Source organism: Lithobates pipiens, unplaced genomic scaffold (genome assembly GCF_037356315.1).
Source record: "Lithobates pipiens isolate NorthernLeopardFrog02 unplaced genomic scaffold, aLitPip1_a1.2 Scaffold_18, whole genome shotgun sequence".
Classification (NCBI taxonomy): domain Eukaryota; kingdom Metazoa; phylum Chordata; class Amphibia; order Anura; family Ranidae; genus Lithobates; species Lithobates pipiens.
The window spans coordinates 454,115,929-454,143,569 of record NW_027507758.1 but is presented as its reverse complement, the minus strand read 5'-3'; the positions used below and the strand labels follow the sequence as shown (position 1 = coordinate 454,143,569).

Here is a 27,641-nt window from a genome sequence, read left to right as displayed (position 1 = left end):
TCAATGTGACTGGGGGGGCAAGGGTGATTGAGGGGGTGATCGGGGGGTGAAGGGGGGTGAGAGTGTGCCTGGCATGTTCTACTGTGTAGTGTCGTGTTGGTGCAACTCACCGATCCTCTCTCCTCGGTGCCGGAACGAAAAATACCGACACGGAGGAGAGATTACATCACTTCCTCTGCCTGTGTTTACATTACAGGAGAGGAAGTGATGTCACGCCTCACTTCCATTCGTCAGGAGCGATCGCGAGGGGGTGGCCATGAACGAATGGCCGCCCCCTCATCCCGGATCGCTCCTGAACGGATACCGACCGCTGCTGGCACCGGGGGGGGGGGGCGATCGGGCCCCCCACCCGCGGGAAGGCAGGGACGTACAGGTGCGCCCATATGCCTGCCTGTGCCATTCTGTCGACGTATATCGTCGTGCGGCGGTCGGCAAGTGGTTAAGTTTAAAGTGAGTAAATTATGTATGGGTAACATGCTGTTTAACAGGACTATTTCCAACTTATTTTCTTCCCTCCTTTATCGCTCGCTCTCTCAAAGGTGAAACCCACCCTTAATTCATATGCCATAACTTGCTAGTTTTGGATGGACTGGCTTCTTGGTGTAACCTTTTTATATAAACTAAATGAACATCTTGTAATGTGTGTTGTACTATTAGTCCAAACTCCTTCCTAAAGCCTAAAAGACAGTCAATGGCCAAAATCGTCCCTAAGTTTGCCCATCGGTCACGGTAAATGATCTCTACACCCATTCCCTAGTTTGGCCATTTCTGGCTGTCCTTCTCATTCAGTCCCCTCCACTTTGACTCACTAGCAGGCTGAGCACGATTTTGCACGTGCCACCTTTTGTCTCCACTGCCAAGTCTCAACTCCAAATGGAGACTAGTCCAGGTAAATAAAGATCCTACTAGTCATTTGACCTGCAGCTAGATGTCTTCTTCCTAGGGTTGCCACTACAGGGATAGCAATTTTGTTAATCTTTTCTCTGGCCCAAATGTGTAGCGGGAGAGGATGATCCATAGCATTCTGCTTAATCTGGCTCTTTGATCCATGTCTCGAAGTGGATTGTTTGATTTGTTAGCTGGAAGCAAACTGGGTGAGGGAAATATTGGAGTGCCATGTTTAGCATTACAAATGAAGCACACAGCAGCATTGGTGCACCACCTTCAAGCCTTTCTTGCCCTTATTTAAAATGGCAAAGTTGGCACAAATCAAATGATATTAATGATGGTGCATCTTACATTCTTTTCACTCCAGTTTCTCTAAGGATGTCTGTGATCTACAAGCCCCCTGGACCAGCATCAACCTTTCTTGATGACTTCTCTACTATTTTCTTTATTCTGAAATCCCCATAATCATTCTGGGTGACTTCAACATCCCTATTAATACTAACATTCCTGGCACTTCCAAAATTCTTAGCCTTACCTCCTCCTTTGACTTGAAGCAGTAGATAAACGCTCCTACTCACTCTGAAGGCAATACCCTTGACCTTGTTTTCTCTCACCTTTGCACTCCATGCAACCTCTCTAACTATCCATTCCCTCTCTGACCATTAGCTTATTAGTTTCAGTCTCTCCCCTCCACCTCCTCTCCTTCCAACTGCCTAAAAGTTACCCTCAGAAACTTGCGTCATCTCAACCCTTCTTTTCTCTACTCTGCTACCGACAACCTCTACGACAAAATCTCACCCCTATCCTCTTATCCAAACTCCTTGACTGTCTGGTCTACAACCAACTGAGTGTCCACCTTGCTGATAATAGCCTTCTTGATCCCCTTCAGTCTGGATTTAGTCCTCTACACTTCACAGAAACTGCTCTTCTAAAATTAACAAACGATCTACTAACGACCAAAACCAATTGACACTATTCTGTATTCCTACTCTTGGACCTCTCTGCTGCCTTTGATATGGTTGAACGCCCCCTCCTCAAAAAACAAAAACAAAAAAAACTCCAAGCCTTTGATCTCTGACTTTACTCTTCACTGGTTTTCTTCCTGCTTATCCAACTGCACCTTTAGCGTTTCCTACAAACTCTACTCTGTTGGGGTCCCCCAAGGTTCTGTTCTTGGACCTCTCCTATTTTCAATCTACACCTCCTCCCTGGGTCAGCTGATGGCCTCCCATGGCTTCCAATACCACCTCTATGCTGACGACACCCAAATCGATTTCTCGACCCTTCAGCTCACTCCCTCTGACTCCTCACGTATCATTAGCTTACTACCAGATATCAGTCTGGTTATCACACCACTTCCTCAAACTCAATCTATTCAAAACCGAACTTATAATTTTCCCTCCCCCATATGCCCCTTTCCCTTCCCCAATCAATCTCTCTCGCTCTCGCCCTCTCTCGCTCTCGCCCTCTCTCGCTCTCGCCCTCTCTCGCCCTCTCTCGCCCTCTCTCGCCCTCTCTCGCCCTCTCTCGCCCTCTCTCGCCCTCTCTCGCCCTCTCTCGCCCTCTCTCGCCCTCTCTCGCCCTCTCTCGCCCTCTCTCGCTCTCTCGCGCTCTCTCGCCCTCGCCCTCTCTCGCCCTCGAGAGCGCGCGCTCTCCCCCGCGCTCTGTCAAAATTGATGGCACAACTATAAGCCCATCCCCGCATGCCAAGGTTCTAGGTGTAGTCGTGGACTCTGAACTCTCCTTTAACCACTTGCTTACTGGGCACTTAAACCCCCCTCCTGCCCAGACCCATTTTCAGCGCTGTCGCACTTTGAATGACAATTGTGCGGTCATATAACACTGTACCCAAATAAAGTTTTTATCATTTTTTTCCCACACATAGAGCTTTCTTTTGGTGGTATGTAATCACAGCTGGGGTTTTTTTTTTTTTTGCTAAACAAACAAAAAAAGATGGAAGATTTTGAAAAAAATGTTTAATAGTTTATTATTAAATTTTGCAAACAGGCAATTTTTCTGCTTCATTGATATGCGCTGATGAGGCTGCACTGGTGGGCACTGATGGGCACAGTTAAGGTGGCACTGATGGGGACAGATAAGTCTGTACTGATGGGCGCAGATAAGATGACACTGATGGCCACTGATAAGATGGCACTGGTGGGCCTTGATGGGGGGCACTGGTAGGTGGCACTGGTAGATGGCACTGATGGGCACTGGCACTAATGTGCAGCACTGCCCAGGCACTGATTGTGGGCACTGACAGGTGGCAGTGGTGGGCGGCACTTTTAAGGGGCACAGGTGGGCACTGAGGATCTAGGCACATTGCAGTGATCGGGACTGATGCCCCTCTCACTGCTACCGGTGATGGTTTTTTTTTTCTGCTTGCGCTGTCAGCGCAAGGAGAAAAAATAGCCAATTACCGGCTGTGTGGACATCACGTAATCAGTTGTCAGTGGCTGACAGCTGATCACGTGATAAGGGGTCGGGATCGACCCCTTACTCCGATCTGTGATCCAGCGAGTCTCATAGACCGCTCGTGCACGGGATGACCTCAATAGACGTCGTCCCAGCAATTAAGGTCCGTGCTGTAGCTGTCATTCGGCTATAGCGAGGATCCCTAGAGGTTAAGCACCACCTCCAATTACTGTCCAAATCTTGCCACTTCAACCTCCGTAACATCTCCAAAATACACCCCTTTCTAACCAATGACACAACAAAGATCTTAATTCACTCGTTGGTCATCTCTCGTCTCAACTACTGCAATTCCCTTCTCATGGGCTTACCTCTACATCAGGGACTACTACGGCCCTCCAGCTGTTGTGGAACTACACGCCCTATGAAAAACTCTGAGATTCACAGACATGACTAGGCATGATGGGAATTGTAGTTCCTGAACAAATGGAGGGCCATAGTTTGAAGACGCCATAATTTGGAGACCCCTGCTCTACATAGTCTGTCAGGCTCATCCACCTTATTAATATCTCTGTTTGCTACCCCTCTCTGTCAACCCCTCCACTGGCTTCCGCTCACCCAACAAATTAAATTCAAAATACTAACCACTACCTACAAAGCCATCCACAATTTAGCCCCCAGCTACTTCACTAGCCTAGTCTCTAAATACCAACCTACTCATTCTATTCATTCTTCTCAAGACCTCCTGCTCTCTAGCTCCCTTGTCACCTCCTCCCATGCTCGCCTACAGGACTTTTTTTTAAAGCCTCTCCAATCCTATGGAATGTCCTATCCCAATCTGTCCACTTATCTCCTACTCTATTAGCTTTTAGACGATCCCTCAAAACCCTTCTCTTCAGAGAAACCTACCCTACCCACACCTAACTGTTTTTTTTTTTTTTTTTTTCATTTTCTTCATCAACTCACCCCCCACAGTTATTACCTTTTCTTTCCACTTGACCCTCCCTTTTGGATTGTAAGCTGGAATGAGCAGGGCCCTTTAATCTCTCCTGTATTGATTTGTATTGTAAGTGTATGGTCTTCCTTGATGTTGTAAAGCGCTGTGCAAACTGTTTGCGCTATATAAATCCTGTATAATAATGCTCATTGTTTTTCTCATGCTGATTACATTGGATTTCCCACAAAGTATCCCTTGGACCTCCTTTCCTCTTTCCTGCAAATTGGTCAGAATCCTGGTAGTGAATGCTCTTCACTGCTTGTGTGTGTGTGTTAATCTACAGTATCTAGCCTTCTAATCTATCATGCACAGAGTGTCTCAGAATAGCACACATTTTGCTTTGTTGTCAGCACTGTTGAGTTTCCAGTGCACAAGCATTGACTTCTTTTTTTTTTTTTTTTTTTTTTTTTTTTTCATTCTGTCCTGTTTGTAGGATGGGATGATTAGACATTGAGACATGTTCTTGAGACAAATAACCTGTTATAGCATCAAATAGAAAGCTTTGCTCTCATATATCTTCACTGGTATCTATCACCATGTTGGTGCAGTGTCTTTGTTTATGAATGGCAAATGTTGGAAGGTCTCACGATCACTAATTTCCAGCAGACTGTTAAACAGTGCTAAAAGTAGTAAAAATCTGCAAAGCAGCCTACATCAACCAATCGGGTATTTGTTTTTTGTGATTTAACCCGAAGTGGGGTGAGTTACCATAGCATACTTTAATTTATCGTTTGTATGTGTCAGACATGTAGATGTTGTTCTTTTAGATTTTGTTTTTGCAGCAAAATGTATGCATTTTATTTTTTTTCAATTTTCCAGTAAGGTTTTAGCAGAACTCCTATTGACATAATAATAGTACAGTTGACTGACCTACTATGAGCAAGGTCTAATTTACATAGAAAAGTCTTTCAATGATAATTTCCAAAATGCACATTGTTTAATCACTTAAAATCTAACAGCAATCACTAAAAACCACAGTGTCACTGCCTAGGATTTAGTCAAATAAACCACTCACATCATGAGTTGTATTAATCAGTGCTCCTTCTAATCAAGAAAATGTCTCATAAAATGATGTTAGCTGTGCCACAAGAACCTTGATGATTGATTAGTAACTAAAGGCTTAAACGTAATTCCATTTTCTGTTTTAGTTCTGCTTACATAAATGTTTTTCATAATTTGTAAATTGTAAGAATTTCTGGAGTATATATCTTTTCTCAAAAAGTAGAAATCTGATTACTCAAAGCGATAATAAACCGCTGTTTTTTTTTTTTGTTTTTTTTTGCATCGCATACTAGCACATTATGTGAAACTTGCCTAAAAATTAAGCCTTCCAATGGCGCGCTGTCACCGCTGAAGGCGCTTTCGTCTTCATCTGGTCTTCCTTCCAAGTTCAGACTCCAGCTGTGTGAATGGATGTAGCCACGATAACGTCACTCCCGTGCATGTGTGTGGGAGCCTTACAGCACAGGCCTCTGAAGGACGACATGGGTGCACGTTTAGGAGATATTTTTAGTACCTATAGGTAAGCCTTATTATAGGCTTACCTACTGTAAAGGGGTAAAATTCATGCATGGGAGTTTACCCCCACTCTAAAGCAAAGCTGTTGTGACAAATAAAGCTGCTAAAATAGCAGCAGTTAAAAACATAACCTCATATAGCCCTCTACATTATAAGAGAGAATTGATAAGATGCATATCTCCACCAAACAATGCAACAAGCTACCTATCAGGTAGGCCCCAGCATTGTCAGTTGGGGTTTTAGTGGCAATGGGGTGTGTAACAGACTCTCTTCCCACACTCCGCTTGAGTGCTTCCATCAGTAAACTGGATCCTCAGATACCAGATATTACATCCACATATTGTAACCAAGAACCAGGCGAGACTAGCTCAGTTACAAAACTGCAACATGGAATGTCTATTTGACCAACTAAAACAGAATATATACCACAGAAGGACATCTCCCCCCTCCTGATCATATTACCCTAACAATACAAATTGTAACCAAGAACATAATTAACAGCTAATTAAAGAGCAAGTAAACCCTGATGGGTTTTACTTCCTCTGTTTCCCTGCAAAGGTAAAGCATAATGGGCTACTATGCATCACATAGTAGCGCATTATGTGCCACTTACCTGACACAGGAGCCAGCGAGGTTATCGCTGTCCTCTATTCCACGAAGTGTCCATCTTCCTTCCGGGTATTGTGGCTCTGGTGCTGTGATTGGCCGGAGCCGCGATGACGTCACTCCCATGCATGCGAGCGGGAGCCACCACTAACAGCATGATCGCTGTTAGCAGCGGCATGGTCAGTTGACTGTCTTTTGAAAATATCTCCTAAACCTACACCGTAAGCCTTAATCTAGGGTTACCTGTAGGTAAAAGTGGTCTGTAAGGGTTTACAACCACTTTAACTTGTCACTTAACCCAGCCTAGGTAACTCAATGCCCATCCAGACAATGTTGTTATTAATCAGATATCCCCACGTCAAGTCAGACTTGCCGGCACCAAACTCCCAAAATACAATACACATTGTTACGAGTATAAACACATCCCCCAAGGGTTTGCTAGGAGAGACAAAAGGTACCCCAATTATCACAATTAACAATACAAGCAGTGACCTACCCCCTCCTCAGCCTAGTAGGCAGCAGACTATAGCAGGAGACCTCCGTAGCAGACTGTTTGGCACCTACATTAAAGATATCAATGTGACCAGCTCTTTTAATGAACATGTATATTTTGAAATCAAACAAACCAGGAATAGTCTTTATATATTTCCTGGGAGTTATTGTGGTTAAATATTACTGTCCCATCTGAAGTAATCAACCACATTCTCGGTGTCCATTAAGTAGTTGTCCATCACTTTCTGAGTCACCCTGTGCCCCACGAATAGACACGGGGTAACTTGGACATACAAGGGGCCTGGGAGCTGAAACAAGGATTCCCCAACCTCTCCAAGAGATTCTGGTTTCCACGGGCCCCCCGTTCAATGTGACTCCCGTCACAGGGTGGTGGTCAGTGGGAGCATGTCTATGCTTATGCAAATGAGGTCAGATATTTCACAGCAAGAGGCATTTAGTGACAGTGTTTTCAGCTGCCTACTACTGTTAGTTTTTTTCCACTTTAAAGAAAGCCAAGCACTGTTTTTGTATAAAACTGTTACATATAATCCAAATGGGCACCTTTTTGATGGAAGAAATGTACTAGTTATAATCTTTTGAACTTCTAATTGCATCTATTTCCACGGGGATATTAATTTAGGAGCTTCTGTATACCAGCATTTCTCAACATTTTACTACAAGTCATCCCTGTACCATGGGGAAAAAAACACCTTGCTCCCATATGCATTTGATACATTTTTTGTGACTTCATACTGAATTTAAATCTTCTGATGTATTCACATTTGAACTTCATTTTATTTAGGCATTGATCATGGAGTTTGTTACAAAATCAAAAAAGCTGTTTACAATCACTAGTTCACAAAGTAAATTTTACTATAAAGCTGGCCACAAATGTTAGAATGTGAGAAAACCGTTGGGGGAAAAAAAAAAAAAATATCCATTGAGTTCAGCCAAAAAACACAGCAACATAAAAGTCCAAACAATGTGTTATACTGTACGGCCAAAAAGTTGCTTATGTATTTTTGCTTGTGTTCTTATTAGTATGTGTCTGTATCCTCTGTTAGCCAATTATTCCAGTAATGTAGTTCTGCATCTTAAAAATATCACTTTCTCAGGTACATTTCCTTCATTACAGGAGGTATATCATGAAAAACATATCCAGAAGTTTTGGGAAAAAGCCAAGGGAGTCATTAAGACTTTTAAAGTAGTTGGACCCGAAGAAGAAATAACACAAGCAGAAGCAAGAAACATGGGAATGTAATGCCACCTTTTAGATGCATGCGGATAAATATTTAGCTCTGTTATATGTATGAGTTAATTGTTTTTTTTTTTTTTTTTTTTTTTTGTGGACATTATTGGAACAATGAAAATCAACAAAAGATTTAATTTGTTATAAGGGTGATATGAAAGACAGCTTTCTATGAAACAAAACAGTTGATGGCTGGATGTTAGACACATGAACAACATGACCTCTTGACTTTTAATTATACCAAGGCTATTGTTAGAGTTGTGCGTTCAACCGGGTGCTGTCATTAAAACACAATTCCACCCAAAATATTATTCTTACTTTTTGGTGGCAAAAGTATGGTTATAATTGTCATTTTTTTTTATTTTTTTTTTATGTTCAGTACACTTGTTGGGGATTTCCCCCCACATTTCCTGTCCCACTGACACCAGCACAATAAATGGCATGCAGGTGTCCCTGAGACAAGAAGACAGAGAGAGTAATCGAAAAACCTGACAGATTTTGTTTATCTGCTCTGCTAAAAAAAAAAAAGTGAAATCTTATCACTTCATATTTTTATGATACCTTGTTACAAGGACATGAGGTGAGGATAGAGCAATCCCACAAGGACACAAATGGCAATACAGCCTGACAGCAGATCTAACTTGTCCCCTCACTATAATATATACTTCAGTTTAAAAGTTTTGGCCAGAGTTTGCTGTTAATCTTTGTTTTGCAAATACTCTGGGTGTAAATTTAGGGTTTTATGTCCGAAAGAGAATCGCAATACCAATGGCCATGTTGGATCTCCCAGATTCTCCTCCCAAAACATTTTCAAGGTTCATGAACAACTGATGTGTGCTTCAATATAGCACCTAAATCAAGCTTTCTATAAAGATTTTGGATGAACTTTAATGAGACTTTATATTAATGCGTTCCAACAATAACTTTAAGTTGTGCTTAGACTTTTAGCAAATAATATCGTCATGTCAGTAAACCTATCCTTGCCACAATTTAGCTTCTTTCCACTTCCCCAAAACTGTCAGCAGTTTTCCAGTACCATTTATTTAGTCAGCAATTCCACGTAATGTTCAATTATATGTATTATTATTTAAGATGGAAAAAGAACACATTCAAAGACTAGATAGAGATTGCTTGTCAGCAGCAGATTTATCAGCAAGATTGTAACCTTCCAAGAATCTACATTTGTGATCTTAAGCCCCAGTACAACAGAAAATGTGGCACATTGACAGTAGAGCTATTCTGAATATTAAAGGGAACATGTAGTGGTTTTGTACATAATAATTTTATTATGGGCAGGCCTACATTTTTTTTATAATCTAATGTGTGTATGTGTACATATGAATTAAATCTTGCATGATAATATTTTAAGTTCTACTTTTGAGCTTGTAGATGGAGCTTTAGATACATTTTCAGATTTTCTAGGTTCTCCTTTTTTTTTCTGTCATGTAATGCCTATTGTTTTTTCAAGAAATTCAGTCCAAGAAAAGTCCAAGCTGGGATTTGAATGATCCATTACAGTGACTTATCCAAGATACAAAACAGATTTTGAAAGAAAAATAGGACAATGCCCCCCTCCAAACCAATATAGCTTCCTTATAAAAAGTGTGATTGAAAACATTAAGGGCACATTTACACAGGAACCAATGTCTGCCAGAGTGCTTTACCTCTCTGCCAGCTGTCTGTTCTCTGCAGTTATAAGGAAGTTGTGTTTGATTCAGAGGATTGCACATGGATCCTTTTTTTTTTTTTCCTTTTCTTTTATATGCGATTTATTTTCAAGTCTACAAAAGTACACTTCATTCTTATTGCTGTACAGCAAAGCCATGCGATTCTGTATAGTGCACTGTGATAAAATGCAGCATGTTTGCATTTTATCACAGCTCTGTACTGTGTTGCAATGTGAATAGAACACCCAGGAAACAATTGTTTTCTGTGTGTACTTGCGGTGACGGTTGTTTTTTACAATGCAGTAAAAGGCCTGTCAATGCACTATGTGCAAATTCACCCTTAAGACCCCTTTCACACACCTCACTAGTGGCTGAATAGTGACGCTAAAATGACGGTAAAACGGCTCTAAAAATAGCGTCGCTTTACCACTGACTCCCTAGGCGGCGTGGTGTGAAAGGACTCTAAATGTGACTCATGTCCGTCAAGGAAACTCAATGAAATCATTCTACTTATTCTAAAGAAAGAGAAAAACATAAACATAAAGACTGTATTATTTAAAAAAACAAATAGCATTAGGAACTCACATTAGAGGTATCGGTTAGTAGGCACTATGAAGTCCATGAGAGACCGCATAGTCACTGTCTGGGATGTCTGCAGTAGCCACGTCTCTGTAATCCAGGTGGAGCTGATGTCCTGACCAGCAGGAATCTTTGGCGCTCGAGCGGGATCCAGACCCTGAGCCAAAGATTCCTTCTGGTCAGGACCCCTCTAATGTGAGTTTTTAATGCTATTTGTTTATTAAATACTACAGTCTTTACTCAGAGGTGCCTTTTCTCTTTCTTTACATGTTTGGAGTGTTCTTCAACTCCCCCTGCAAGGCTGCCCTGCTACAGTGGACTGTTTTCTCACACAGAGCTAATTGGCTCAAAGGACTTTCTATGGACTTGTGTCACATTATTTGTACTACAGTCTGTGCCATTATCCCATGTATTTTCACTTGTACTTAGTCTAAAAAAATCTGATCTTAAAGGGTTAGGTCACTTAAAGGTTATTTTTTACCTTTGAGAAAATGCTGGTACGTTCATTTACTGTATGTAAAACAAAACCAAAGATAATTCCTTCAACTCTAAATTCTCCTGTCTATCAATTTGCTTTAAAACGGGTTTAGTTGGCACACATTTGCAAATACATGGGTAAGCTGCAGAGCCACTCCAGTATTATCTGCAGTCCTAACAGGAGGAGACAGGACAATTCCGTTGGTTGCAGGCTGGCTTGTGAGTTGAGCTGGGAATTTTCTTTGTGTTTTTTTTTTTTTTTTTTTTTTTTGACATGCGTCATCCTATTATGTGCTCCTTGCTGCAAAGGCCAGTTATAAGCATAGAGGGTGGCCAGTAGTTTATACTGAAGTTCAGTTATGTACGTTCTTCTTACATTTCTTTAAAATCCTAGAACAGAGACCCTCTCATCCAAGTTCTAGCTATGCGTGCCCTATGCCAAAGAATCTCACTTCACCTGCAGTTATCCTGCTACATTAATCATAATGAAAATGGAATGAAAATTTAAGTAATCCTGAAATCATTTTGTAAAGGCTGGTGGACCTAGAAATTCTTTTTTGGATATTACCAGAGAAATTTCTGACATATAATAAGGTAGTTAATTAAACAAGTTGCCAGCATCTACTAAGATGCCAGTGTTTGTTGATTTAACATTCATACTACTGCAAAAATCTACTTTTTTTTTTTTTTTTTTTCCTCTGGTTTCTCCATGACAGGATTCCTTATTTTAAGGTTATATTCAAGCATAGAAAAAGCATTTACATTTCTTGCTTTAAAAATATTTTAAAATGCCATGTTTGTAAAGACCCCTAAACAGAGTTTATATTTTTCTGTGCAGTTGTTACCTGTTGAATTCAATGACTTATTGGCATGCTGTAAAATGGCACAGAATCTCAAGTCCAGTATTTATCTGTAATTGTTAAATTTTACTTTAACACAATCTCCTTGTCTTGTTTAGGGACATTTGCCGGCAGGATGAGCAATGCGACTATTACTTTAGCATCGATGCTGATGTGGTTTTGACAAATCCAAAGACTTTAAAAATACTCATTGAACAAAACAGGTTGGTATGTTACTACAATATACACATTGTATTGAGTAGTGCAATTTTAATTGCCTGGTTTCTAAGAAATCATGTGCTTGTCATTTTACAGTGAAGTCTTGCAGAGATCTTTCAACAGCTGCCTAATGAACATTCTTTTAATGCACAATAAATAAACTTTCAGTTCATGTAAAGTGATCCAGGGAAAGAAATGTGGGCTAACTTACAATCATCCTAAAATAATTTGTTAACTTTTAAGTTTAGGGATACAGTAATTAAAACTACCATAGTTTAGTGCAAGCATTATTTCTTTGCAACCCTTTTACAGAAGGTGATAGCAATGATTATATATATTTTAAAGTGTAGTAGACCAATAAATTATTGAAGTTAGTGGTGCCATAAGGTTTCTTTTCATACTTTCCGGTTGGCAGAAAGCACCTCCTGGAACTCCTGGGAGATCCCTTCCTTAACTCGGTTCATGCGTTATATTTAAATACTGGTGTATTTTGTATCCCCTTCTTCGTATAATGAATTGAGAATGCTCAGCAAACTAGTGAGAGGCATTTGAAAAGCAGTATATAAATCATGGAAAGGATGCCTAAAATGAATATTGGTTCCTTATGTAGTGTGATTTTTGCATTAGAATGCTTTTGTGTAAGGGCAGGCCTAATGTTTCTTAAAACTACCACCCAAGAGATTAGTGTACATGTTCTGTACCTCACTTGGCTCCCTTAAGTACCATAACTGTACCCAAGTAAAGATTATGGGGTTTCAGACTTCATCAGCCAAGATGGCAACACCCAGCAGGACATCCTGTATAGAGAAGACAAAGGGTACTGTAATACTACATGCGGTTTAAATGTTTTTTTACTTTGTGTGTGTGTGTGTCTAGATGGGGACTGTCAAAAAGATGAATTTTGAACAATTTAACTTGGTGGTGTTGGTTTACTAAAGGGAAATGGATTGATCACATTTCAAGAGAATTTTCCCCAAAGCTGCTAACATCCATCATCCAATCATGTACAAGCAAAAATTATTTTTTGTTTAATTTTCCCACATGAGCACATAAGTATTCTTTGAAAAGTGACGTTTTACCATTTTCACAATGCTCGGGGGAAAGATTTCCTTTCAAACTGAAACTTCCCTTGCAATATGAACAGCCTATTTTTCTTTAGTAAACCAATGCCAGTGACTCATCAGATACAAAACCATTTTAAAAATGATACGTTAACCACTTCCAGCTCGAGGATGTCCTATGACGGCTTTGATTTTCAGTGGGGATATCTGAATGATGCCTGCAGCTACAGACATCATTCTGGTATCATGTTTTAGAGCCGGTGATTCTATTCACCATAAGAATGATCATAGTTGCAGTTTTGCCGCTTGATCGTTCTTACAGGCAAACCCTCCCCCCTCCTGCCACCCTCCGGTGCTTCTCCATGCCATCGGGGACCCGGAGAAAGAATCCGCCGTTGCTGGATGATGGGCATAGAGATTTTCAGTGACCAGATCGTCACCAGTCATCTCTATGACCGTCAGAGGCCCGGGCGTGATGTTATGAGCTGTTATACACAAAGCCGCTATTGCAGCTGGAAAGCATGGGATTGTTAATTTTTTATTTTGATCTCATGCTTTCCAGCCTGAGGGAGAGATGTGGGGTCTTATAGACCCAATATCTCTTCATAAAGAGGGCAATTTTTTTTAAGAGTGTAAAAATGCTCGCGCACAGAAGCGAATGCACACGTAAGTCCTGCCCACATATGTAAATGCCTTTCAAACCACACATGTGAGGTATTGCTGCATGCGCTAGAGCGAGAGAAACGACAACTAGCACTAGAACTCCTCTGTAACTCTAAACCCATAACCTGTAAAAAAAATTAAAGCATCGGCTATGGAGATTTTTAAGTACCGCAGTATGGCACCATTCCATGAGTGTGGACATGATGGGTATCTATTTACTTGGCGTAACATCATCTTTCACATTTTACAAAAAAATTGGGCTAACTTTTTACTGTTTTGTTATTTTTTAATTCATAAACCGTTTTTGTTTAGTTTGAAAAATTGTTGCGCAAACATAAAACGTTGCAACGACCGCCATTTTATTCCCCAGGGTGTCTGCTAAAAGAAGATTACTAAATTAAGCATGAATCAAAAGACAGGAAGGGAACTTACTAAATTAACTTTTTAGCAAAAAAGGATGATCTTTACATGTAGGAGAGGCGTGCCAGAATAGGCCCAGTATGGAAGAAAAAATGGATTTGTTCCTCAAATGTTTCCCTAAAACATAAAAAAAAAAAAACTCGCTGTAATGTAAAACATTAAAATATCAAATTATCATTATTTTCAGGGAAATAAAGTGAAGCCTTCCTCATTTCCTAAAAACTTCAGCTCTGAGAACCTCTATCAATTTTCTGGCTAAGGTGCTCTCTTCTATTCTGTGGAATGACAGATAGATATATAAATTGTTTGGCAGGTTTATTTCCGTTTAATAGCTTGTTTATATGTATTTAGTGGTATAACTGAAGTTTTATGGGCCCCTTCACACCAGATGTGTTGGGCTGCTCTAGGCAGCCATGTCCAACTGGGTCCTGATGCATAAACAAGGCCCTATTTTGACACACACTACTGTGCTGCAATAGTATGCATTAAAACAAAGTACAGCAATCCACTGCATGAATGTCAATTTGTAACATTTCAATAAAGTTCTGATAACGTTGCAGCTCATCAGTACCACTGCCTTCAGATTACACACCAGTGGCAATGCAATAGTGCATGCTGCTGGTTTGAACAAGTTTTGGTTTGTCACTGAGATCGATCTATTATTCTTCCTAAGCGTGTTCATATAGTGTGTTGGTTCCTTTTTGTAATGAGATTGTAAACAAGAGGTCTCGCCAAGGCTTTTTGGCTGTATCCCCATGGCTAAGCTACAGGGGGTGGAGCAAAATACATTGGGGATGTGGCCTGGTGGGAGCCCAGGTTGAGGTTGTCTCTTATTACCATCATAAGAATCCGTGGTTGTGAGGCACTAAGGGTCTTTCCTCTCTATTACAGCTTTTTTGGCTATACTTCTGTTGTGGGTATACTTGTGTTGTGAGATATTGCCTGCCATCAGCTAACTGAGCAGAGCAGCTCCAGGCTTTGGAAGGATCCAGACAATATTGTCTGGATCTACCCAGCTGCCCTGACTGACAGTTGACTCCACCTCGCCACATGCTTGAGCGATCAGTAGTCATGTGATTGCTTAGTTCTTGGTCTTGGAGCCTAAGTGGGATAGTGGCAGCATCACACCAACCAATAGGCGTGAGTATGGATGTTTATTTTTTCATAAAACTAGATCTTTTATCTGATCCCATAGCCTGGCAAGTGGTAGAGGTAGTTATAGTGTGACTGTAAGGCTTTTTCATAACTACAGTACAATAGAGCAGAATAACCAAGCTTTTACTGTTCTTTCTTTCTCCAGAAAAATCGTTGCACCCCTGGTGACCCGTCATGGCCAACTCTGGTCAAATTTTTGGGGTGCCTTAAGCCCTGATGGGTATTATGCAAGATCAGAAGATTATATAGATATTGTTCAAGCCATTAGAGTGTAAGTATCCTCATACCAAACTAGCATCTGTGCATGTTTTTGCTGTTCTACCACCTGAATAAACCCAATAGCTGTCTCTTTTTTTTTTTTTTTTTTTTTTTTTCTCTAAGGTCCTTATGGTTAATTTGATTAGAATAGTACCTGTAATAACAACGTTTACCAAATCCTGTTTTTTTGGTATTTCAATCACTCCTATAAAGTAGTACTACATGCTGGGCATTTATAACAATGCAGACTCTACAAAACTACTACATTAAAAAGGGAAAAACTTAGGTTTCAGTGAACTGTCTGGACAGCTATGAATAGGGCTCCCTTTAGGTACACTACACAGCAATTATAGTGGGTGGTGCAAAACAGCTCTTTGTTACTTAGTGATTCACAAAGCCTAGAGAAAAAAATAATACAGCTTTATTTTGTAAAATTACAAACTGCTTTCATATACCTGTTAGTCATGATTTCCAGCTTTTTAAATATTTTCTGGAAATACTCATAGCATCTCAGAAGAGCATGGCTCTGGCTCAATAAAATCCTATCATTACACGGTGGTAGACTGTATAATGGGCTGTCTAGAGACTGGTTTTAAAATAAAAATGTGCTGTCCCCTTTAAAAGCCACAGGGTCAAGGAACCAAGACTAAAACCACCAGGCTTCCTCATCAGTCAGTGACTGATGATTCAGCAGCTCTGTCCCCACCTTTGGCAGAGTGGAGACCAGAACACATAGCCCCAACACTCCCCAACAAGGATGTATATTAGATGAAAAAGAGGAGATATCTGATAGTGCCATATGTACAAAATCTGATTTTAATAAAGCTTCATCAAACTTGGACATGGGAAAATACAAGCAGAGTATGAAACCATAGGGTGCCTGCAAGGCACTCCGGCATGCCCAAACATAATAACCTCACTGCCTTAACCCTGTCCAATGCGTTTCCCTTGTAATACGCGTCCTCTGGGATTGGTGATTAGGAGATGGCTGGAGACTGGTGCCAAGGGATAGCAATCACGTTCGAAGTAGTGTTTTCATATAAATGGAGATGTGTAAATTAATAATGCAGCTATTTGTGACATAAGGGACAGAGCTGGTCACAAATTAGATTTCAAAGGATTTAATAAATGTTAGACAACATTTCTTGATATGTGGTTGGGAGTACCTCTCCTCTGCAGTAGCCAAAGCACTTCATTCATATATCTTGGCTTGCAGTAGTCCTGAGCATTAAATGCTGGGATTGGAATGCCATTAACTTTTTTTTTTTTTTTTTTATATGTAAGACCAAGTATTTGTACTACTGTATGTTTTTGTCTGTAAAATTAGGGACTGTCCCTGGAAATTGGTTCTAGTTGACAGCAATGCATACACATGACTTGGCAACAAATGCCTGGCTGAGGCTCCAGTGCTATCAGTAAATAAAATGCAATTTGCTCTATTGCACATGGCCAAGTTTGGTTTCATTAAATTAATGTGGCTATGAATAATTCATATATTGGGGTGGATTTCTGCCCTGGCGATGAGAAGACTTAAAATGAGTAAAATCTATGAGAGACAATAGTAAACAATTTACAGTATCGCTGTGCTAAAAAAAAAAAAAAAAAAACTGAAACCTTGCTTTGATGCTAGGCAATATTGGTCGTTGCATATTTCAGGCAAGAACACGTTTATTTTGTAAAGGGCAATGGCTGTGTAAAGCCTGTAAACCAAAAAAACAAGTATTGAGGCGCTAAAAAAAAAATATGAATGGTTGCATGCATTTATTGCACTCTTTACTAGCTGAACATCCCCTGTCCATTGACAAATCCTACCAAACACTGGTTCATTTCATTTGTACCAAATGTTCTAACAATTACTTCACCATCACCACTGGTATCCCCTACTGTAATTTAAGAGCACCATTGCACCCAGCCCCATTGTACAACCCATTAACCTGTCATTAGGTCTACACTGTAGAAACTTGACAAGAATTGTAATGTAGGCTTTGCATCTTTCTGAATACCTGGTCTGCTTGCTGATGTTGTAAATCATTTTATGGATTTATTGACATATAATACTGACATATAATCATACACATAGGTTGGACTTGTGTCTTTTTTCAACCTCACCAACTATGTAACTATGGTCCTTCATGTCTGGGTGCTTTTCAACAAAAAAAAAAAAACTGCAAATGTAGTATATAGCAACACCTGACAAAATCTTTTCTATGGATTATACCCGTGATCTCACTAATGCTCATTTGCTCTTTCTAAAGTAAAATAATGGCACCATCATCTAACACATTTCTTACTGTATTTTCTCGCAGAGGTGTATGGAATATTCCATATCTGGCCAACGTCTACCTAATCAAAGGACAAACTCTTAGGACTGAGCTAAAAGAGAGAAACCATTTTACCTTGGACAGGTTGGATCCTGATATGGCACTATGCAAAAATGTCAGGGAAATGGTAAGGTTGTCCTCAGGTTTGGTATCAAAGCTTTGTCTATTTGTACACACATTGTTTGCCTAGTTTTTCATGTTACACATTATTCTATAAAGTACGAGCCAACTAAAGTTTACTGCTAAATTATCTCCAATGTTGTGCAAACATCTGTTTTCTGCACCTGCATGATACACCGCCGGGAATTTTATATACTCATCCAACATATCATGAGCTAACTGGATCTTTGTTTATACTACTGGGAAAGTAAAATAATATAAGAAACCAGATGCCCTATACACCTACAGTATATAACCCACTTCCTTCCTAACTACAATGATGACCATTTTACAGTATGTCAAGGTTTAAACTCTAAATATTTTATTAATGTTTATAGAAGTAAAAAATACATATGGCTTTTTGATTGAGTTTAGACTTGTATTTTGTTATTGTATGTATTCATGTTTGTGGTAGTTACATCTGTATGCACAATTCTGGACAAATATTTCTGTTTTGATTATTCACTAACCTTATTTTATATTATGGTTACTGATCAGAATTAATGTTTGTAAAGTCACCAATTCTTTTTTTTCTTCTAAATTTTTTATTGAAATGTACAACAAAAGTTGGCAAGTATTTCAAAATGTAGTCATTCTATATTTTGTAGCTACCTGCACATCTTTCTGCAAATGCTTTCTATCAGCTCTTTGTATCCATAACTTCTACCATTGCTAATGGCTTGGATATGCTTTGCAGCTCCCATGGTTAAGCAAAAAAGTTATCTTTCCTCCTTCACTGCTCATTTCATTATTTTTTTATTATTTTTTTTTATAAGGAGTATCGGCCTGAAAAGTTGGTCAGCAGGCATGGCAAGCCATGTTATGTGTCAGACATAAGCTTTGCTTTAAACTGCATGTTGTCCATACAGCTCCAATACAGCTCTTCAGCCGCCATCCTAAGCTGTTATTTTTGAATCTGTGTTTTCATGTTTCCACAGTCAATCTAGGCAAAAAATTAAGGGAAAAGAGGATATACAAGTCAACTTACTTGATGCTTCTTCATTTTAGAGTTTACAAAGACAGAAAGACTCCCCATCTGCGGAAACATTCCATATGTTCAGACCCCCTAAGGTTTTTTTTATATTTATTTCTTCTTCTAGATCTGGTCTGTTCTTTTGTTTTTGATCTACACACTATTCATGGGTCTCTTTGCAGCAATTATTGGCAGAAAAAATTTAAAATAGTTTATAGTAAGCACAGTAAAAATATATAAAAAGAGTACGAAGATTTATTTATATATTTTTTTTTATGACTCTTTCTAATATGAATAGAAGCTTTAGGCTGGTTTTATGACATTATGTTGCGGAAATGCACCGTGCACACATCGACTCCAGACTCTGAGTCAATAGAGTGGCATGCACCACCACATATTAGTGTATGTTGATGTGTGCAGTGTCTAGCCACTTGCGAACCGGCCCATGGTAAAAATATGTCATTATTTTGATTAATACCACTGTTATGGCTGCAACAGCTGCCATAACCCCGGTGTAATTTTTTACCGTGGATGGTTCTGCATCAGATAAAAGTGGTCGCATGGCTCATTTCCGGGCTTATCTAATGGTTCAGTAAACCCTGGGAGTGATCTGATGCAGCATTTTGTTGGGCAGGAAGTCGAGTGAGGCCAAGATGGCCGCCACTGGTATCTATGCCCTTGGAGGATCAGAGCGAAGTCTGATGTCACCTCTGGTTCTCAGACCCGTCATCCTTATTTCTATTATAAGGGATGTTTACATTCCTTGTAATAGTAATAAATGTGATCCAAAAAAAAGCACACTGTAAAAATAAAGTAACTTAAATGAGATTTTTTTTTTTGCTTAAAGTGCCCCATCCCTCTGTGCTTGCGCACAGAAATGAACGCATACGCAAGTTGCGCCCACAAATGTAAACCGTGTCGAAACCACACATGTGAGATATTGCCACAATTGGTGGAGTGCGAGCAATAATTCTGGTACCAGACCTCCTTTTGTAACTCTAAAGAGAACCTGTAAATTTTTTTAAATCGTCGCCTATGGAGATTTTTAAATACTGTATAATGTCGCCATTCCACATGCATAAGCAATTTTAAAGCATGGCATGTTCAGTATCCATTTACTCGGGTAACATCATTCACATATATACAAAATAATTGGGGTAGCTATTTTTTTATTTATTTTTTTTATCGTGACTGCGACATTATGGTGAACATTATTAGTGTGTATTTTTTTTCCCCAAAAATTGGGTTTGAAAGACCGCTTGTCACGTTGCATCCAAACCCGTAAATGTATTTTATTGGGATTTTTTGTGATGGACCAACACAAAAGTGGCACAAAATTGTGAAGTGGAAGGAAAATAAATGGCTTTCAATTTTTTTTACAAATATCTCCGAAGTATGCCGTGCATTTGTATTCAGCCCCTGAATCAATACTTTGTAGAACCACTTTTCACTGACAGCTGTCATTTTTTTTGGGTATGTCTCACTCTTCCTTAAAGGCCAAATTTGTGGAGTGTGTGACTTATAGTTGTCCTGTGGAAAGATTCTTTCTCCTGAGCTCCTCCCAGGGTTACCATGGCTGCTTCTCTGATGTATGCTCTCCTTGCCCAGCCTGTCAGTTTAGGTAGACAACCATGCTTCAGTAGGTTTGCCATTGTGACATACTCTTTCCATTGTCAGATGATCAATAGAACAGTGCTCCGTGATATGTTCAAAGCTTGGGATTTTTTTTTATAGCCTAACCAGGCTTTAAAAGTCTTCATAAATGTATCCCTAACCTGTCTGGTGTGTTCCTTGGTCTTCAAGATGCTGTTTGTTCACTAAGGTTCTCTAATAAACCTCTGAGAGCTTCGCAGAACAGCTGTATTTATACTGAGATTAAATTACACCCAGGTGGAAGCTATTTATTAGGTGACTACTCAAGGAGATAGGATACCCCTTACTAAAATCTAGTGGAACCACATTAAAGGGAGCTGAATACAAATGCACGCCACACGTTTCAGATATTTGTTTTGTAAAAAATCTTGTAAACCATTTATCACTTTACTTCCACTTCACAATTACAGTATGTGCCATTTTGTGTTGGTCTATCACATAAAATCCCCATAAAATAAATTTACGTTTTTGATTGTAACATGACAAAATGTGGAAAGTTTCAAATGGTATAAATATTTTTTCAAGGCACTCTATTGCAATGATTGCCATTTTATTCTCTAGGGTCTCTACTAAAAAAAAAAAAAAAAAAGTTTGGGGGTTCTAAGTAATTTTCTAGCAAAAAATACTAATTTAAACTTGTAGACAACAAGTTTCAGAAAAGGCCTGGAGTCTGTTTACATTTTTTTTATAGTTTAAATTGAAATGAAAAGTCCATATGCAATTCTGAAAAACAAATAAGTCTGTAAGAGTTTAGTGAAAGGAAGACATGAGACACCTGCTTCAGTGTGAGATTGCACCACACCACAGTGTAAATTCAGTCTCCTTACCAGAAGAATAGAACAAACAGGCAAATAACCAGGATCTGTATAGCAGAACCAGCATCAAGCACCAAGTGGATGGCTCCACACTGTGGTAACACTGATGGAGAAACTTGCCTTTATCGCTTTTCACCAAACAAGACTCCAATCAAAGAAATCCAATTTTCCGGTTCACTATGCTTAATCTGTCAACTGTTTTTTTTGCCTTAAACTGGCGCATGCCATCAACCTTGTTCTTGATGCTGGTACTGCTACCCTGTTTCCCCGAAAATAAGACCTAGCGTGATAGTCGGTGATGGCTGCAATATAAGCCCTACCCTGAAAATAAGATCTACAAGGACTTTAACTAGGGCTTATTTGGGGGGGGGGGGGGGGGGGCGTAGAGCTTATGTTGCAGCCATAACTGACAATCATGCTTGGTCTTATTTTTGGGGAAAAACGGGGTATATAGATCCTGGTTATACGTCTGTTTTATCTCTTCTTCTGGTAAGGAGATTGAATTTACACTGTGGTGTGGTGTGCGTGTGCTGCAATCAGGTGCTGGGGTCTTATCTCTTCTTTTCACTAAACTCTTATGGGACTGCCTTTTTATTTGTTTTAGCGTTGCATATAGACTTCATGTATTTGTATTTGCTAATCAAACACATTGTGCTGGCTGCTTCATCATTTGCTAGTATAGTATATCATAAATCCGATACCGTCACTTATTTTTGAGTCTAAATTGAAAGTGTCTCTATGCAAACCAATAATATTCTGCATATGTTATATCTAATTTGGACAGTTTCATATTCTAATGAATCCTGTTGGAATTTGCTTTCCAAGCAGATAGCAAACAGGATCATAGTATTCAGTGCTACAGTGTTGTACAGTGACGTTCCCGTGTCACCTAAGGCAAAGATTTCAAAGTGTTCTCCCATCCTCCAAGCTGAGATGGATGGAGCTTGCAAATCCACAACTACAGTGGTGGAACCAGTACTGGGTCCAAATATTAGGGCTGTTGTCCACTCGTCCTCAGGTAGCTACCTTTTTGCTCTATGAATAACAGAAAAAGATAGAGAATACAGATTTCCATTAACATAATTAAAACAATTTTTTTCCACTTCCATTTTGTAAATAAAGTGTTTTCTTTTTAATTTAATGTAATATTTTTAGCTTGGCAAATTTGCAACTTGTATGCTGCATCTTCTCCTTTTTTATAAAGCCACTAGAATTTGTTTCTGCAATTTATAATTCAGTACTACAAAACAGACTAATTCGTATTTAAAAAGTTTATATACTTCTGATTAAAAAAAAATATCTGCAAAAATAGGAAAGGGGAATAAAAGGGTCCAAAAAACAGACAAAAGGTCAAAAGAAAAAAAAAAAATACTTTGGGATCAATAAGGGACAAATGTTTTGAAATTAGTTTTTTTACACTTTACACAGAACAATAGTTAATAACCGTTATGATTTGAGGAAAGAGGTAATGTTTTTTTATTTCTAAATGCATGCAGTGCTGGACCAGACAGTCATACTGACTGTTCAGTCCTGCAGTTTACACTGGAAAAACATAGCTCTTTCAGTGCCTCCTGTCACCCCTACATGTATGATGATGATGTCAGTGTTTGCTTATATTTGTCCTATTACTGCCAGCACATTATAGCTGATCATATCAAAATTCCTAACTTAAGTATATGTTCTCTTGATGTCGAGTCATCAAAACTAAAGGTACATGGACAACTTAAGATAAACAAATACCTGCCTGGCTAACTCATTAGGTTCATAAACAAAGATTAAGCAACTGGCTCACACTCAAGTTGTGGCACCCACAGCATCACAAAGCTTACACCATGGTTATTCATGCTACACTTCTGGCTACACATCTTTGCTTAACTATAGGTGTTTCTCAAACCAGTATTAAATTGGGTTGAAGTGTTCCTGGTCCCAAAAACAGGCTAAACATCATTTTTTTGTCTTCGACTAATTATTATCATACAGGTCTTATTTAGCATTTGCTTGAACTCAGAACTTCAAAGTTATGTTGCAAACTTCAAATTCAAATAAGCAGCCCCCCCCCCCTATTTGTGAAGGTTGCCATATTTCACCAAACTGAACCTTGCAAGCCATTTATTTTTGCTGCCACTTTTTGGCTACTTTTTTTACTTTTTGGTTTGACATTTGCTAATTTATTGGTTATAAGGCTCAGTTCACACCATGACATTTTGGATTGAGGGCGGAATCCCCTTGATTGCGAAAATCTGCAAAACGCGGGACACGCTTGCGATCCCTGTTAGTTTTTTCAATGGCACCCAGATCACGGCACGATCATGCTGTGATTGTCACCAACAATTCATTGTAAAATCAAGCAAACAGAATCAAGGGACACCTGTCGCCCAAAACAAGTTCTGGAAATTATTTTGGGGGCGACAGGCACCCCTCAATTCTGTTTGCACGGTTTTAATACGATTAGTCAGATGGCAAAATGGTGATGCAATTTGGGTGAAGTTGAAAGAAAGGGGGATCGCAAACTTGTCTTGCATTTTGTGCGGATTCAGAATTTCGGCCAGAATCGTGGCAATTTCGCCAGAGATCCGGAATGCCATGGTGTTAACTGAGCCTAAGAATCTTATCTTTATACTGTAAAAGGAAAGACAGAAATAAACTTTGTTTAGCACTCGGTTATCTCCTTGTACCATGACTATATTGTGTGGAACTGCTGATAAAATTCACACGATACATCTGCTATATAGTCCTAGCCATCTCCGTACTTACTCAGATTTTTTTCCCAGACCACAAAATGGAAAGTACCTATTTTGAATTATTATTAATCTAAACTAATTGTGAATAACCTAAAATAAACGTGAGTAACTGTTGGTCTGGGAAAAAAAATATTTGCTAATACATTTACCTTCTGCTGATTTAATATAGGTGACCATATTAAAGGGGTTGTGCAAGTTTAAACCTAAAAATCACTGTCCATAAAGTATCAATAGTAGGTTGAGCTGTGTATTATTTTTTGGTTGTAAATTACTTTTGCAGTTAGTGCAGTTCTGTATGAGGAAAGGAAATGAGAAATGTTTGCAGGTCTTCTTTTGTGCTTAGAAAAAGGGGGAGAGCCGCGCTAACCAAGGATGCAAATTCATTCATCCATTCATACACACATACATACACACACACACATACATACACACATACATACACACACACACACATACATACACACACACACACACACACACACACACACACACACACACACACACACACACACACACACACACACACACACACACACACACACATATATTATATTTAAAAAATCAGTCCATCAACCACAAGTGAATGTGCATAACTTAAATGATTCAAAAACTTGAAATTGCTTCCAAGCACCACTACAGACTCATGAACCTCCACCACATAGAGTGCGTGCTTTTTTCAGAAGGCAAGCTACAACCCAGCCAGTGCCTTTATCCAGGGGGTGTTAAGATATCAGCTCAGAAATAGTTTCCTTGCATTAGATGGGCAGGGCACCCGCCAATTGAACTAGGGAGACACAGTGATCCAGTCACCATGGACATAGGCCATGCAAGTTTACCCAAAAAGGAAAGAATCTCTCATCATATTAAATCAAAATACACAGGTTTTATTAAAAATAAAGGTTGCACTTGCACAAGAAGCATAAAATATAGCATCCAGTTTAAAAAGCCGACCGGCTAGCGAACACCTGTCCTCTCAACACAACACGATGATGCCAACATGCCACTCCTCCAGACGTGAGTTTTCATCACAAGCTAGCGTCATCCTGGGGAACCATGTATGTATTAATTTGCATCCTTGGTTTGCACGACTCTCCCACCTTTTCTAATTTTGTATCTGTGTATATCTCACTTATTGCCGCTGCTTTTCATTCACATTTATTTATAATTTTATTTTATATATCATTCACTTAGCGCGGTATTTTCCATTCTTCATTTGTGCTTCCTGCTTACAAATTAGACACTGACCATTCACAAAACGTTAAAGTGTATATCTGGGCAAATAAAAAAGAAAAAAAAATCAGTACATCTCTGCAATACATGCACATTTCTTGGTGTTTTTTTCCCTTTAGAAATGCTTCAAGCCATGTAGGATTGGGGTACTTCCTAAAAGAGAACTATGGGCTTATACAAAAACAAGCAAACCTTATACTTGCCTAGGGGGATGCAGTATCGATCTGGTGCTGCATCTGTCCCCCCACAAGCTCTGCCCTGAAAACTGAGTGATGAGACACCACTAATCGTTCATTTCTCCCCTCGGCTCTGAGCATAGAGCGGTGACTGTCAGTCAACGCTCTTTTCTCTACCCCTCAAGTGCTCACTGAAATGCTGGGCTGTGACATGAGTGTGATCGGCTGCCTCTGGCTCTCAGAAGCTCACTGAGAGACTGAGACAGCTGCTGGTTCCCAACCACATGGTCAGGTTCTTTTCAGAGCCTGGGCTGACTCTGAAATCAACCGACAGCTGGCTTTGGCCCGCTGACGGCTGAAAAATGGTCACTGGAATGCACAATGAACTCCTGTAATACATAGAAGTACAGTCAAAAAAGCTTTGGCTATACTTCTTTAAGAGAACAAACACACTCATGAGTGCACTGTTAGCCATATGGGAAGCGCATGGGCAATCAAAGTCTCTAAAAGTTCATAAAATGAAAGTTCAAAAAAGGAATAGTCTCTGGGGGAGGTGCTGACTTTAGACAGCTGCAGGCTCTGGTAAGAGCTTTGAAGGGACTCTGTAGGAATCCAGTAAAGAAAGAGAGCAGCACCATCTAAGTGCAGCAATGTTATTACATTTTATTTCAAGGATAAATGACAAAACTCAAGATCACAAAGATAATGACGCTTGTAGTGATATACTGGGTTCATCCACTACTGGGCAGGACAGGCTGCGATGAGGGGTGGGGTTGCCATTGGTTCCGGCTGCTCTGGTATCTCACAACGCTTCCTGGGACTAGGGTACACTCAGAGCCGCTGGTGTCACTTCCGTGTTAAGGGTAGAGTGGGTGGTGTGTGAATTCGAAGCATGCATGTTTCTTTGTCAGGCAATCTGCACTTCTTTAAGAGCCCACCAGGGGAAATAAGTGGATGCACACCTTGTAGTGGGTAAACTCAGAGCTTCACTGTTAGACTTTTTTAAGCCCAGTGTGCATGGAGCCTGTTCTCTTTGGAGTAAAAACACTCATATAGAGCATTTTTTGTACAAAGTTTAGAGGCGTTTAGGAGAGTTTTTTTTTACATTTTTTTTTTCTGCCTCCATGCGCCAATCAGAAATGCAAATGAGAAGGATTTTTTTTCCTGCCTCTAAGGATAAAATGCAGTAGAAAAATACTTTCTGATTGCCAGAAATCAAGTGAGCTCCTGAATTCCTTTGTAAGTTGACAAAGTAGTGTGTCTGTTGCACTGCAATTCCTAGCATCTCAACCCCCATACCATAAGGGGAGGTGTTCTGTAGTCCAACAGAGGAGATCTCCAGCAGGGCTGACAACACTGCTTTGGATTTCAGTGCAACAGAGCCAGAGTTGTCAGATCAAACAGGAAGTTAGGAGCCCACTAGCCCACTGGATTGCTGCCAGGATCAAATGTATTTATTTTTTTGATGTACTCGTACTTTTTTTTTTTTTTTGTATTTTGCATAGATGTACACTTTAATACCTTATGCTTGGCTCAACGAAGCAACCCCTTTAATGTGTAATTTTAAACATTTTGTGCCTCTACTCTGCTTTATAACTGTAAAATTAAGTTGACTAAACTTTCCTTAAGTGAAGGCTTTCTTATTAATCATTTTAACTGGAGAGGAACATTGAATAAAGCAAGTTGGAACCTGTTCACATGAAAGCTTTTTTATCTATTGAAATTTACATAAAAGGGTCAAAAGGGTAATTTTTGGCGTCTTTGACATTGCAACTTTTTTTTTTTCCCCAATGGTATGATTTTCTAAAAAAAATTTTAATTTAATTTTTTTTTACATTTTTCTGCATGGCTAGGAACTCTAACTAATGTTTGTCATTAATTATCATAGGGTGTTTTTATGTACATTACAAATCGTCATGAATTTGGAAGACTCATTTCTACAGCTAACTACAATATTTCCCACTATAACAATGACCTTTGGCAAATATTTGAAAATCCTGTGGTATGTATCCAAGAAAGTTTATTTTTTTTTCTAAGCAGGTATGTGCATGATTTATGGATGTAAAAAAGAAT

General features: G+C 39.5%; 1 protein-coding gene across 2 annotated transcripts in view; it reads left to right on the top strand.

Annotated features, from left to right (window-relative positions):
* The window catches only part of PLOD2 (procollagen-lysine,2-oxoglutarate 5-dioxygenase 2), a 214,495-nt gene that overhangs the window by 172,952 nt on the left and 13,902 nt on the right, over positions 1–27,641 (top strand). Inside the window, exons 10-15 of one of the 2 annotated variants that reach the window (XM_077488240.1) lie at positions 8,049–8,170; positions 11,844–11,948; positions 15,388–15,513; positions 17,807–17,948; positions 18,989–19,051; positions 27,457–27,570. In XM_077488240.1, coding sequence (XP_077344366.1) covers positions 8,049–8,170; positions 11,844–11,948; positions 15,388–15,513; positions 17,807–17,948; positions 18,989–19,051; positions 27,457–27,570 — 672 coding nt within the window. The remainder of the gene's footprint in view (positions 1–8,048; positions 8,171–11,843; positions 11,949–15,387; positions 15,514–17,806; positions 17,949–18,988; positions 19,052–27,456; positions 27,571–27,641) is intronic. The other variant, XM_077488241.1, reaches the window with a different exon arrangement.